The following is a 13,810-nucleotide window of genomic DNA, read 5'->3' as shown; positions in this document are numbered from 1 at the left end:
CCTACACCCGCGTCTGATTCGCATCTTCCATTAATAATATGAATGTTAAGAATACTGCACATATCTAAAAAGCAACAAAACCTGTTTGAAATTACCGAAAATCGTTTCATGTTAAAATTATCCCCAAAAAACCCCAACTGTTGTTATCATTACCTTCCAAAAAATAAAGGACATCGTCTTCCACAAAATCAAGTGGTGTGCCACCCCAAGAATTAAAATCACCTCCGATGATAATATACACATCCTCACAACGGATCATCTTATAATAGTAATATAACGTTTTCACATTGACGTAACAGGGTATTATACCAGGGTTGAAGACTCCGGGTGAATATAAACACATGCATACAACAGATCATCTTATGATAGTAATATAACGTTTTCACATTGACGTAACAGGGTATTCTACCAGGTTGAAGACTCCGGGTGAGAATAAACACATGCATACAACAGGTCTTTCATTAAACCGTCTTTCATATACCACTCTCACACACTTTGGTTCACTCTACAAGATGAGCTAAAGTGTTTCTAATCAATACTGTTACAAAAAACAGTGGCCCTGATGTGACAAGGGTAGAAACTAGGGTTTGATAGAGGCTTGTGGACACGCTTGCCTTGGGAAGATGTGATGTAAATAGTAATATAAAATCCGTCTCCTTCAACCATGTTTCAGTCAGCCTGACAATATCAAATAAGTTAACAAAGTTTAATATTATACGTTTATAATCGTCCAGCTTGGATGTTACTCTAGACCCAGAAATTAAATTGTATGGTTCCAGTTAACAAAGGGGACATTGTAGGTGAACCTGTATGAAACACCGTACAATCATCTTGGCCCGGGCTACGTCCCTATCTATTGTTCGTCTTATCTCTCTCATGCTGGGGCGGAGTGATCGAGGCGGAACTACCTCTTCTCTATGTGTCACGTTTTATACGTTTTACGTTTCACCATGAGTGGGTGGGAGTGGGTGTGGGTTTCTTTTAATTTCTTAAAGGGGGCACGGGTGGCCCAGTCGTCTAAGGCGCCGCGATTCGCTGTGCAGAGTTGCGTCCCTTGGGCAAGCCAGAAACCTGTGATTGTGGGTTCGAATCCCGGTTCGCCCCGATTATGTTTCTAGGTTTGTCAGCACCATACCCGTGCTCGTGGGTTTCATCGAAGTGGTAAACGTCTGAGACCTGCATCACTTCGAGCTTTCCTCCAACATTAAGCTGACACGCCGTGATTTAACTGGAATACTGTTAAAAGCGGTGATAAAGCGAACTCACTCCCTCACTCTTTATCAATAACCTAGTTATTTAGGTTTGCGTATATCGTATGCTTGGGACTGTTTGTTATACGTCACACCTGTAGTTTGTATTCTCCTGAAACATGAAACAAAGATTTGCAAACGTTCTTGCATAGGATGTTTCTTGTCAACACGTATCTTTGTTACTATTACTTGATATTTCCATTTCCATGATCCTCTTCTTGTTTTGAAGAGAATACCGCATGTGCAGATTGTGCGTGAGACATCTTATCACGCAATGACACCACTGAGATGTATTCTTTGGACCTCAACTTTTTTGGCCGAAGATAATGTCATGTGATAACACAAGCTCCTCCCACTGCATACTTAAGGCCCGCGGTCGTTGAGTTCGCCAGTTCAACACGACGGGCATTTTTTCAGGTTGGTGACAATAACGCTGGTTCACTAATATACCTGTAATCTCATGCTATCTCGGTTCAGTAAATTCTTTACTATGCAAGCACATCTAATTTACGAAATATCATTTCGAAGGTCTATAATTACGTAAAAACTTCATCGGACTTAATAGGCATGTTTACATATCATGTCCTAGATATGCCGGCATGACTGCGCAAGAAGTAACAATGACTTGCATCTTATTTAATGCACGGTGCAACAACTTGTTAATGGAACTTCACGTGCAGTATGCAAGGCGAACTAGAGGAGTGAACCTGCTGTCGCAAACCAACCCTCGGTTATATATCAGACAGATTCATTCAGACCCTGAGGGATGCAGAAGGTAGGTGGTTCGATCCTCTGGACGAGGGAGTCATACGTGAAAGATGGTACTTGTTGTTACCCTGCCTGGCGCTCGGGTTTAATTAAAGCGGCGACTGGTTGAGTGGAGTCAATTACTGTTTCTGAGTGGAGCATCCATGGTGCATCCATGTTAAGCTGCGGCATGGTATCTCAGTGGGCTGGACTGTAAGACAGGCGTAAGTGGGCTTGTTGTACAAGCACGCCGCTAGACAAGTGAAGTAACTTTGGACGCTGCGTTAAAACGCTATTTTAGATTGCCTCACGATATTGAGTGAGTGAGTTAAATATAACGTCGCATCGGCATTATTCCAGCCACAAACCGTCGAGAACAAGCTTGCCTTGCCATATTGAGGAGATATTGAAGACTTGCAGATGAGTAAAACCTGGCTTAAACATCTCGTGCAGTTTTAGCAGGTTTGATTCGGTTTTAAAGGTGTTAAAACATGCGTTAATGAGTGAATATGAGCTAACGAATATGAGGCAGTGAATATAAGCGAATGAATACGAGGCAGCGAATGAATACGAGGCAGGGAATGAATATGAGACAGTGAATATGAGTGAGAGAATACAAGGCAGTAAATATAAGCGAATGAATACGAGGCAGTGATTATAAGCGAATAAACATGAGGCGGTAAATATGAGTGAATGCATATGAGACAGTGAATATGAGTGAATTACTACGAGGCAGTCAACATGAGTGAATTACTACGAGGCAGTAATATGAGTGAATGACTACGAGGCAGTGGATATGAGTGAATGACTTCGAGGCAGTGAATATGAGTAAACTACTACGAGGCAGTGGATATGAGTGAATTACTATGAGGCAGTGAATATCAGTGAATGACTACGAGGCAGTGGATATGAGTGAATGACTACGAGGCAGTCAATATGAGTGATCGACTACGTAGCAGTGGATATGAGTGATTGACTACGAGGCAGTGGATATGAGTGATTGACTACGAGGCAGTGGATATGAGTGAATGACTACGAGGCAGTGAATATGAGTGAATTACTACGAGGCAGTGGATATGAGTGAATGACTACGAGGCAGTAAATATGAGTGAATGACTACGAGGCAGTGAATATGAGTGATTGACTACGAGGCAGTCAACATGAGTGATTGACTACTAGGCAGTAAATATGAGTGAATGACTATGAGGCAGTGAATATGAGTAAATGACTACGAGGCAGTGGATATGAGTGAATGACTACGAGGCAGTGGATATGAGTGATTGACTACGAGGCAGTGGATATGAGTGAATGACTACGAGGCAGTGAATATGAGTGAATTACTACGAGGCAGTGGATATGAGTGAATTACTACGAGGCAGTAAATATGAGTGAATGACTACGAGGCAGTTAACATGAGTGAATGACTACGAGGCAGTGGATATGTGGGAATGACTACGAGGCAGTGGATATGAGTGAATGACTACGAGACAGTTAACATGAGTGAATGACTACGAGGCAGTGGATATGTGGGAATGACTACGAGGCAGTGGATATGAGTGATTGACTACGAGGCAGTCAATATGAGTGAATGACTACGAGGCAGTGGATATGTGTGAATTACTACGAGGCAGTGGATATGTGGGAATGAATATGCATCTTCCAGACTCAGGAGTCTCTACTCGCCTATATCAAAGTCTAGTTATCACCCTTGCCACATCATGCCGACTATCGCACGATAATCCAGTCAGAGAACGTCGAATTTGTCGAATTTGTGTTTAAAATATTTTCAAAATAAAGCGAGGACAAATATTTTCAGCCTGTTTCCCTGGGTATTGCGACAGTGACAATCATCTTTACTGTGGTAAATTGTTATTGTTTTTGTCTGTCAGGGATGAAATCTCAAATCGAAATAAGAATTGCGATCTGATTAGAGTGAGCGTTTTCATCACAAGGGACACAACTCGTGTCCTACACGAGGTGACACCACGATCGAGCCAAGACAATGTAAACTTGAAATGGCAAGGGTAGAATGTAAACTTTATCATAGACTAGTATACACTCTTACCTTGGGAAGATGATGAATACGAGGCAGTGAATATGTTGTACCACTACCAGCAATATTCCAGGCATATCACGGGTGCCTGGAAACAATAGAGTCTGGTCCAGACAACCAGTGGTTGATAGCATGAGCACTGTAGTGCTACTGTGACACACCCGTCCTGGTCACACATTGTATTCAACTGTTCCTGACTACTGACAATGTGTGTTACTAGCGGGTACGACTGTTCAACGTGTCTACGACTACACAGCCATCCGATGTTGCGCCGATTATTACAACATATGACTTACAAATGCTGATGAAGGAATCTGATGGTCTCACAACGATCTTATGTGTGTGTGTGTGTGTGTGTGTGTGTGTGTGTGTGTGTGTGTGTGTGTGTGTGTGTGTGTGTGTGTGTGTGTGTGTGTGTGTGTGTGTGTGTGTGTGTGTGTGTGTGTGTGTGTGTGTGTGTGTGTGTGTGGAGTAGGTCGGGCACTGGGACTTCACCTACACGGAGCCCGGCCAGTAGGTATACATAGGGTAGAGAAGGTCAGGCACTGGGACTTCACCTACACGGAGCTCGGCCAGTAGGTATACATAGAGTAGAGTAGGTCGGGCACTGGGACTTCACCTACACGGATCCCGACCAGTAGGTATACATAGGGAAGAGTAGGTCAGGCACTGGGACTTCACCTCCACGGAGCCAGTAGGTATACATAGGGTAGGGTAGGTCGGGCACTGGGACTTCACCTACACGGAGCCCCACCAGTAGGTATACATAGGGAAGAGTAGGTCAGGCACTGGGACTTCACCTACACGGAGCCCGGCCAGTAGGTATACATAGGGTAGAGAAGGTCAGGCACTGGGACTTCACCTACACGGAGCTCGGCCAGTAGGTATACATAGAGTAGAGTAGGTCGGGCACTGGGACTTCATCTACACGGAGCCCGGCCAGTAGGTATACATAGAGTAGAGTAGGTCAGGCACTGGGACTTCACCTACACGGAGCCAGTAGGTATACATAGGGTAGAGTAGGTCAGGCACTTGGACTTCATCTACACGGAGCCCGGCCAGTAGGTATACATAGGGAAGGGTAGGTCAGGCACTGGGACTTCACCTCCACGGAGCCAGTAGGTATACATAGAGTAGAGTAGGTCGGGCACTGGGACTTCACCTACACGGATCCCGACCAGTAGGTATACATAGGGAAGAGTAGGTCAGGCACTAGGACTTCACCTCCACGGAGCCAGTAGGTATACATAGGGTAGAGTAGGTCGGGCACTGGGACTTCACCTACACGGAGCCCCACCAGTAGGTATACATAGGGAAGAGTAGGTCAGGCACTGGGACTTCACCTACACGGAGCCCGGCCAGTAGGTATACATAGGGTAGAGAAGGTCAGGCACTGGGACTTCACCTACACGGAGCTCGGCCAGTAGGTATACATAGAGTAGAGTAGGTCGGGCACTGGGACTTCATCTACACGGAGCCCGGCCAGTAGGTATACATAGAGTAGAGTAGGTCAGGCACTGGGACTTCACCTACACGGAGCCAGTAGGTATACATAGGGTAGAGTAGGTCAGGCACTTGGACTTCATCTACACGGAGCCCGGCCAGTAGGTATACATAGGGAAGGGTAGGTCAGGCACTGGGACTTCACCTCCACGGAGCCAGTAGGTATACATAGAGTAGAGTAGGTCGGGCACTGGGACTTCACCTACACGGATCCCGACCAGTAGGTATACATAGGGAAGAATAGGTCAGGCACTGGGACTTCACCTCTACGGAGCCAGTAGGTATACATAGGGTAGGGTAGGTCGGGCACTGGGACTTCACCTACACGGAGCCCCACCAGTAGGTATACATAGGGAAGAGTGACTTCACCTACACGGAGCCCGGCCAGTAGGTATACAAAGAGTAGAGTAGGTCGGGCACTGGGACTTCATCTACACGGAGCCCGGCCAGTAGGTATACATAGAGTAGAGTAGGTCAGGCACTGGGACTTCACCTACACGGAGCTCGGCCAGTAGGTATACATAGAGTAGAGTAGGTCGGGCACTGGGACTTCACCTACACGGATCCCGACCAGTAGGTATACATAGGGAAGAGTAGGTCAGGCACTGGGACTTCACCTCCACGGAGCCAGTAGGTATACATAGGGTAGGGTAGGTCGGGCACTGGGACTTCACCTACACGGAGCCCCACCAGTAGGTATACATAGGGAAGAGTAGGTCAGGCACTGGGACTTCACCTACACGGAGCCCGGCCAGTAGGTATACATGGGGTAGAGAAGGTCAGGCACTGGGACTTCACCTACACGGAGCTCGGCCAGTAGGTATACATAGAGTAGAGTAGGTCGGGCACTGGGACTTCATCTACACGGAGCCCGGCCAGTAGGTATACATAGAGTAGAGTAGGTCAGGCACTGGGACTTCACCTCCACGGAGCCAGTAGGTATACATAGGGTAGGGTAGGTCGGGCACTGGGACTTCACCTACACGGAGCCCCACCAGTAGGTATACATAGGGAAGAGTAGGTCAGGCACTGGGACTTCACCTACACGGAGCCCGGCCAGTAGGTATACATGGGGTAGAGAAGGTCGGGCACTGGGACTTCATCTACACGGAGCCCGGCCAGTAGGTATACATAGAGTAGAGTAGGTCAGGCACTGGGACTTCACCTACACGGAGCCAGTAGGTATACATAGGGTAGAGTAGGTCAGGCACTTGGACTTCATCTACACGGAGCCCGGCCAGTAGGTATACATAGGGAAGGGTAGGTCAGGCACTGGGACTTCACCTCCACGGAGCCAGTAGGTATACATAGAGTAGAGTAGGTCGGGCACTGGGACTTCACCTACACGGAGCCCGACCAGTAGGTATACATAGGGAAGAGTAGGTCAGGCACTGGGACTTCACCTCCACGGAGCCAGTAGGTATACATAGGGTAGAGTAGGTCGGGCACTGGGACTTCACCTACACGGAGCCCGACCAGTAGGTATACATAGGGAAGAGTAGTTCAGGCACTGGGACTTCACCTACACGGAGCCCGGCCAGTAGGTATACATAGGGTAGAGAAGGTCAGGCACTGGGACTTCACCTACACGGAGCTCGGCCAGTAGGTATACATAGAGTAGAGTAGGTCGGGCACTGGGACTTCATCTACACGGAGCCCGGCCAGTAGGTATACATAGAGTAGAGTAGGTCAGGCACTGGGACTTCACCTACACGGAGCCAGTAGGTATACATAGGGTAGAGTAGGTCAGGCACTTGGACTTCACCTCTACGGAGCCAGTAGGTATACATAGAGTAGGGTAGGTCAGGCACTGGGACTTCACCTACACGGAGCCAGTAGGTATACATAGGGAAGAGTAGGTCAGGCACTGGGACTTCACCTCTACGGAGCCAGTAGGTATACATAGAGTAGGGTAGGTCGGGCACTGGGACTTCACCTACACGGAGCCCCACCAGTAGGTATACATAGGGAAGAGTGACTTCACCTACACGGAGCCCGGCCAGTAGGTATACATAGAGTAGAGTAGGTCGGGCACTGGGACTTCATCTACACGGAGCCCGGCCAGTAGGTATACATAGAGTAGAGTAGGTCAGGCACTGGGACTTCACCTACACGGAGCTCGGCCAGTAGGTATACATAGAGTAGAGTAGGTCGGGCACTGGGACTTCATCTACACGGAGCCCGGCCAGTAGGTATACATAGAGTAGAGTAGGTCAGGCACTGGGACTTCACCTACACGGAGCCAGTAGGTATACATAGGGTAGAGTAGGTCAGGCACTTGGACTTCATCTACACGGAGCCCGGCCAGTAGGTATACATAGGGAAGAGTAGGTCAGGCACTGGGACTTCACCTACACGGAGCCAGTAGGTATACATAGAGTAGAGTAGGTCGGGCACTGGGACTTCACCTACACGGATCCCGACCATTAGGTATACATAGGGAAGAGTAGGTCAGGCACTGGGACTTCACCTCCACGGAGCCAGTAGGTATACATAGGGTAGGGTAGGTCGGGCACTGGGACTTCACCTACACGGAGCCCCACCAGTAGGTATACATAGGGAAGAGTAGGTCGGACACTGGGACTTCACCTACACGGAGCTCGGCCAGTAGGAATACATAGGGTAGAGTAGGTTGGGCACCTTGGCTTCACCTGAACTTGAATGACGGGGAAGTATGCATTGGGTGAAAGTTGGCTTGGGTTTCAAGAATCGATTAATATATGATATTCACTCTTTGGTTTCTTCGTTTATACGAAGATTACAAGTCGCATGTTTATGAAATAATGCAAAGTAATCTCACTAACAGAAGACAGTATTTCCATACATTGCTACGACTGAACGTGTGTACATGCAACTTTATTATGGACTGCGATTCACCAGAGAGCGTTTGCTTCCCTGAAAATATTTGTTCAATACTGTTTAAAAGCTAATATGCAATTATATGATTATTTTGCACTTAACATATCCTTGAGCTATTACTCAGTTCATACCAACTGAAGACATGAGTCATTATATAATGTATGTACGGGATTATTTACAACAATATTTGCAAACTCAAGTTTCTGACAATGTCCTTTCAGGAATCTGGTGAAATACTTTGAGAAAGTTACCGAGGGACAAAAAAGGTCTGAAAATCCTCGTCCCCCTCTGTGCCACGACCTATGACCTCATCTGGTGAGTGAGTCTGTCAAATCAGCACATGAGATGCACCCACGCGTCTATCAATATAGGCTTCATAGGATTCCTTTGGCAATGACGTTATGCCAGCAGGCTCAGCCCCATTCAGTCTACAGGTTCATGTTGAACCACATCAAAGATCGGGGTTGTCATCTTGTTTCGTGGAACCTGTCAGAGGCACGGAGACCGTCAAAAACAATATCGGCAGCCTTTGGCAGTAGGGGCGTGAAACCGTTGTGTAGGTCAAGTTCTGCGACATCCCAGTTCAGGATGGAGAGGCGTTTCTTTTGGGTGAGTGAGTTGGGTTTAACGCCTCTTTTAACAGTATTCCAGTTATATAACGGCGTGTCAGCTTAATGTTGAGGGGAAAGCCCGAAGTGATACAGGTCTCAGACGTTAACCACTTTGGTGAAACCCACGAGCACGGATTATGTGCTGACAACCCTTGAAACATAATCGGGGCGAACCGGGATTCGAACCCGCAAACATAGGTCTCAGGCGTACTCAAGGGACGCAAATCTGCACAGCGAATCGCGACACCTAAGACGACAGGGCCAGCATTTGAGGTCAACACGAACAAATCTGCACGTATTTGTAAGGCCTTGGTTGTATTTGAGGTCAGCACAAACCAACCTGCACGTATTTGTAAGGCCTTGCTAGCATTTGAGATCAACACGAACAAATATGCACGTATTTGTAAGGCCTTGGTTGTATTTGAGGTCAGCACGAACCAACCTGCACGTTGCTTATAAGGTCATGCTTGTATTTGAGATCAAGACGAGCCAACCTGAACGTATTTGCAAGGTTTTCTATGTACCTCTTCAGTTCAGTTGATTGCAATCACGACCTTATAACCATAGCAAAATAAAGAATTCAAGATACAGTTATCCAACCCGAATACAGAAAATCGTTGCGAAGATCTATGCCATGAGATCAGTTTGTATCTTGCACCGTCTTGTTCTGTTTCTACAAAGAATGCAAGTGGCAACTTCAAATTCTATGTGGGGAACTTCTTTCGTTTTGATGAGTAAGTATATTCAGACAATCGTTATTGTGATTTGAGCCCTGTCCTTAGAGTTTGAATAATAATGTGAGCATGACTATATGACATGTAATGCAATCGTATAGATAAGGGGCGGTCGGATTGCCAAGTGGTTAAAGCGTGGTGGTTCACGCCGAAGATCCGGGTTCGATTCCCGGCATGGGTGCAATGTGTGAAGCCCATTTCTGGTGTCCCCCGCCGTGATATTGCTGGAATATTGCTAAATACACACACTCACTCACTCACTCGTGTAGATAAATCATGTGAATATCCCACTGTGGAAAACAACAATACCCTTCGAAAATACCGAAGCCGAAAGACTTTCAAATCACGTTTCACCATTATTTGATGCAACCTTCGGTTTTGGGGACATATGATTTAGATTTGAGTATATCTAAAGAAACAGACAGACACTGCGTCCTTATTAACTGTAATCACCCTCGGATCAAACGGACTCGATTTTATTACCCCTTGCTGCACTATATTGCGAAATAGGTTTTCAAATTAACAATCACCACATGTTATTTGAGGGATTCGGGGTAAGAATGTTTATATCCTAATGTTCGCTACATCAGAGCTCAGTCCATCCGGAGCTGACAGTTTCCATGTTAGTGTTTCACTCCCTGCATCCAAGAATGACTCACTGAGGGGTTTTACTTGGACGCTCTGTCTCTCCCTCAGTTCTCGAATGACAAATTTTGATAACTTTACTGTGTTTCTCTCAGACACTCCACCAAGAACAGTAAGCTGAAATGGTTTAAGTGTGTTTCTCTTAAACACTCCACTAATAACAGTAAAGTGAAATGGTTTTAGTGTGTTTCTGTTAGACACTCTACAAATAACAGTAATCTGAAATGGTTTAAGTGGGTTTCTCTCAGACACTCGACTAATAACAGTAATCTGAAATGGTTTTAGTGTGTTTCTGTTAGACACTCTACAAATAACAGTAATCTGAAATGGTTTAAGTGTGTTTCTCTCAGACACTCCACTAATAACAGTAATCTGAAATGGTTTTAGTGTGTTTCTCTCAGACAATCCACTAATAACAGTAAACTGAAATGTTATTACTGTATATCTCCCAGACAGTCCACTAATAACAATAATCTGAAATGGTTTTAGTGTATTTCTCCCAGACGTTCCATGACTACACAAAACACTGATGTGGTCATATTGTGTTTCTCTCAGATTCTCCACCAGTAAGAACACTGCGAATGTTTTACTGTATTCCACTCATAATGTCCACCTATAACAACGCACTAAGATGGTTTTATTGTTCAAGGAATCTTGAGGGGAAGTTTTACAACAACAACAAACTGTGGTGGTTTTATTGTTTTTCTCTCAAACACTCCACAAATAACACTGTGATGGGTTTATTGTGTTCCAGGAATCTGGAGGGGAAGTTTGACTTCGTCTGGGACGTGGGGGCGATGTGCGCTGTAGATGAGTTATATTCCAGCTATATGACGGCGGTCTGTAAATAATCGAATCTTGACCAGACAATCCTGTGATTGATGTCGTGGGCATCGATCCACACAATTGGGATACAATGACATACATCAACCAAGTCAGCGAGCCTGACCTTCCCATCCCGTTAGTCGCCTCTCACGATAAGCATAGTCGCCTTTTACAGCAAGCATGGGTTGCTGAAGAATTATTCTACCCCGGATTTCCACGGGTCGTTTAGTCAATGAATAGACGTGAGATTTCGGTGCATGATTCGATTCAAATTTTAATACTTTCTAAAACCATTTACATTTGAGTTCCTACATAGGACGTGCTGTCTTGAAGCCACAGTTATAAGAACAGTATGACTTATACAATGCAAAAGGTAACTGACAGTGTGAATATAGAGACAAATCACCTCTGTGATGGCTTGTACTCCAGGTACATGACAACTGTCAGGAGAGTGTCTCACAAGTAACTGACAGTGTGAATATAGAGACAAATCACCTCTGTGATGGCTTGTATTCCAGGTACATGACAACTGTCAGGAGAGTGTCTCACAAGTAACTGACAGTGTGAATATAGAGACAAATCACCTCTGTGATGGCTTGTATTCCAGGTACATGACAACTGTCAGGAGAGTGTCTCACAAGTAACTGACAGTGTGAATATAGAGACAAATCACCTCTGTGATGGCTTGTATTCCAGGTACATGACAACTGTCAGGAGAGTGTCTCACAAGTAACTGACAGTGTGAATGTAGAGACAAATCACCCCTGTGATGGCTTGTATTCCAGGTACATGACAACTGTCAGGGGAGCGTCTCACAAGTAACTGACAGTGTGAATAAAGAGACAAATTACCTCTGTGATGACTTGTATTCCAGGTACATGGAAGCTGTCAGGGGAGTGTCTCACAAGTAACTGACAGTGTGAATATAGAGACAAATCACCTCTGTGATGACTTGTGTTCCAGGTACATGACAACTGTCAGGGGAGGGTCTCACAAGTAACTGACAGTGTGAATATAGATACAGATCACCTCTGTGATGGCTTGTATTCCAGGTACATGGAAGCTGTCAGGGGAGTGATGCAGCCCAAGTGTATCACGATGCTGGAGTTCCCCAAGGAAGGAGGTTCAGGTATTATTAGATGTTACATCTGGCAATTGTGACTGTCACACACCTATTATTAGTTATTATATAGCCAATATATTCTAATTCGTTAGCATTTAGATATTAATATGAGAGTTTAACTGAATGGGCTTTTAACAGCCTTATCTTCTTGTTCAGTCACTCTTCATACAGCCGTAACGACTCGTGCATAGTATGATAACGTTTGATGTAGAAATAGCTCTCTTATTCTTTCAGTTTTACATTAAAATTATTTCTTTCTCACTCATTGTTTCGTGTATGTTATACTGCCTGTTTTAGAACACCTCGGGCTTATTCCAAATTTAACAACAATAGATAAGATAAAAATATATGTTGTTGAATAGATTAATATATTGTATCGAAAAGGTTAATTCCGAGTGCAGATCATGGTGGCAGTGTCTCCTTCATTGCAGGGGCTCCCTATCATTTCAGTGAAGAGCAGATGAAAGAGTTATACGGTAAACCCTTCACCATACGCTTATGTTATGTTAAAGGCATGATGCCCAGTCGTCGAAGGCGCCGCAATTTGCTGTGCAGAGTTGCGTTCCTCAAGCGTGCCAGAAACTTATGATAGTGGATTCCAATCCCAGGTCGCCATGGTTGTTTCTGGTCTGCCTGTCATGACTACAGGGTTTCACCAAAGTAGTCCACAAGGGCGGAGCCAGTATTTCTTAAAGGGAGGGGTAAAAAATCCTCTCTCAGATAAATTTACTGAGGGGTGTGGTGGGGGTATGGGTGGTTTGGGTTTGTTCTGGAACCGCCTGTGATATCGTTCTACTCATACTTGCCGAAAGCGAATTTAACATTTGAATTTGTCTGTATCATCGTTCATAATCTGTGAGATAGTCTGCACATTGTTTTTACGCAGGCGACATTTGCGACGTGGAGTATATGGATGAGTATGTGTACGACTTCAGCGAGGCCTTCAGCGGTGACGCTCAGAAAGACGCGATGCCTCAGGACTTCACAGAATATGACGTCAAGGCTTGTCTACAGACCTACTGTCTGCGGAAGAGGAACTAACTGCAGTGGCAGTCTCCACTATCGCCATGAAATACATCTTGATTCTTTGAACCGAACACATACGTTAAAACCATATACAGCACCTGGTTCGGGCGGAAGATCATAATAAGTGATAAAATCTTCAAAAGAAATAAAATAAAATATGTCAATAGAAATGTTGGTTGATTTTGTCCCCGAGCAGAGACTTGCGAAAGACCTTCGGTGTTTTTACAGTAGCTTCTTCTGATATCACCACACTACTTCACCACTTCCGGGACAATGCCATTCCCAGGACTCATGCTTACAACGTCTCCAGTCAACTCGTGGTGTGATATCACAGAAACACTGCTTTAAACGGCTTACAAACACGCTCACTCACTCACACCCTCATCCTGTAGACTGGTGTAGGTTTTCATGTGTACGAGGTTGATCAAGTAATC

The 13,810-nt window shown here is 45.4% G+C and overlaps 1 protein-coding gene across 1 annotated transcript in view; it reads left to right on the top strand.

Annotated features, from left to right (window-relative positions):
* The window catches only part of LOC124141586 (thiopurine S-methyltransferase-like), a 265,718-nt gene extending 252,239 nt beyond the window's left edge, over positions 1-13,479 (top strand). Inside the window, exons 4-6 of the mRNA XM_048400227.1 lie at positions 12,280-12,356; positions 12,782-12,826; positions 13,237-13,479. Coding sequence (XP_048256184.1) covers positions 12,280-12,356; positions 12,782-12,826; positions 13,237-13,391 — 277 coding nt within the window. The 3' untranslated portion in view covers positions 13,392-13,479. The remainder of the gene's footprint in view (positions 1-12,279; positions 12,357-12,781; positions 12,827-13,236) is intronic.
* Positions 13,480-13,810: the final 331 nt, after the last annotated feature.

This window comes from Haliotis rufescens, unplaced genomic scaffold (genome assembly GCF_023055435.1).
Source record: "Haliotis rufescens isolate VD_foot unplaced genomic scaffold, xgHalRufe1.0.p SCAF_2, whole genome shotgun sequence".
Classification (NCBI taxonomy): Eukaryota; Metazoa; Mollusca; class Gastropoda; order Lepetellida; family Haliotidae; genus Haliotis; species Haliotis rufescens.
Note: the sequence above shows the minus strand (reverse complement) of the source record. Positions and strands in the feature narration are given on the sequence as shown.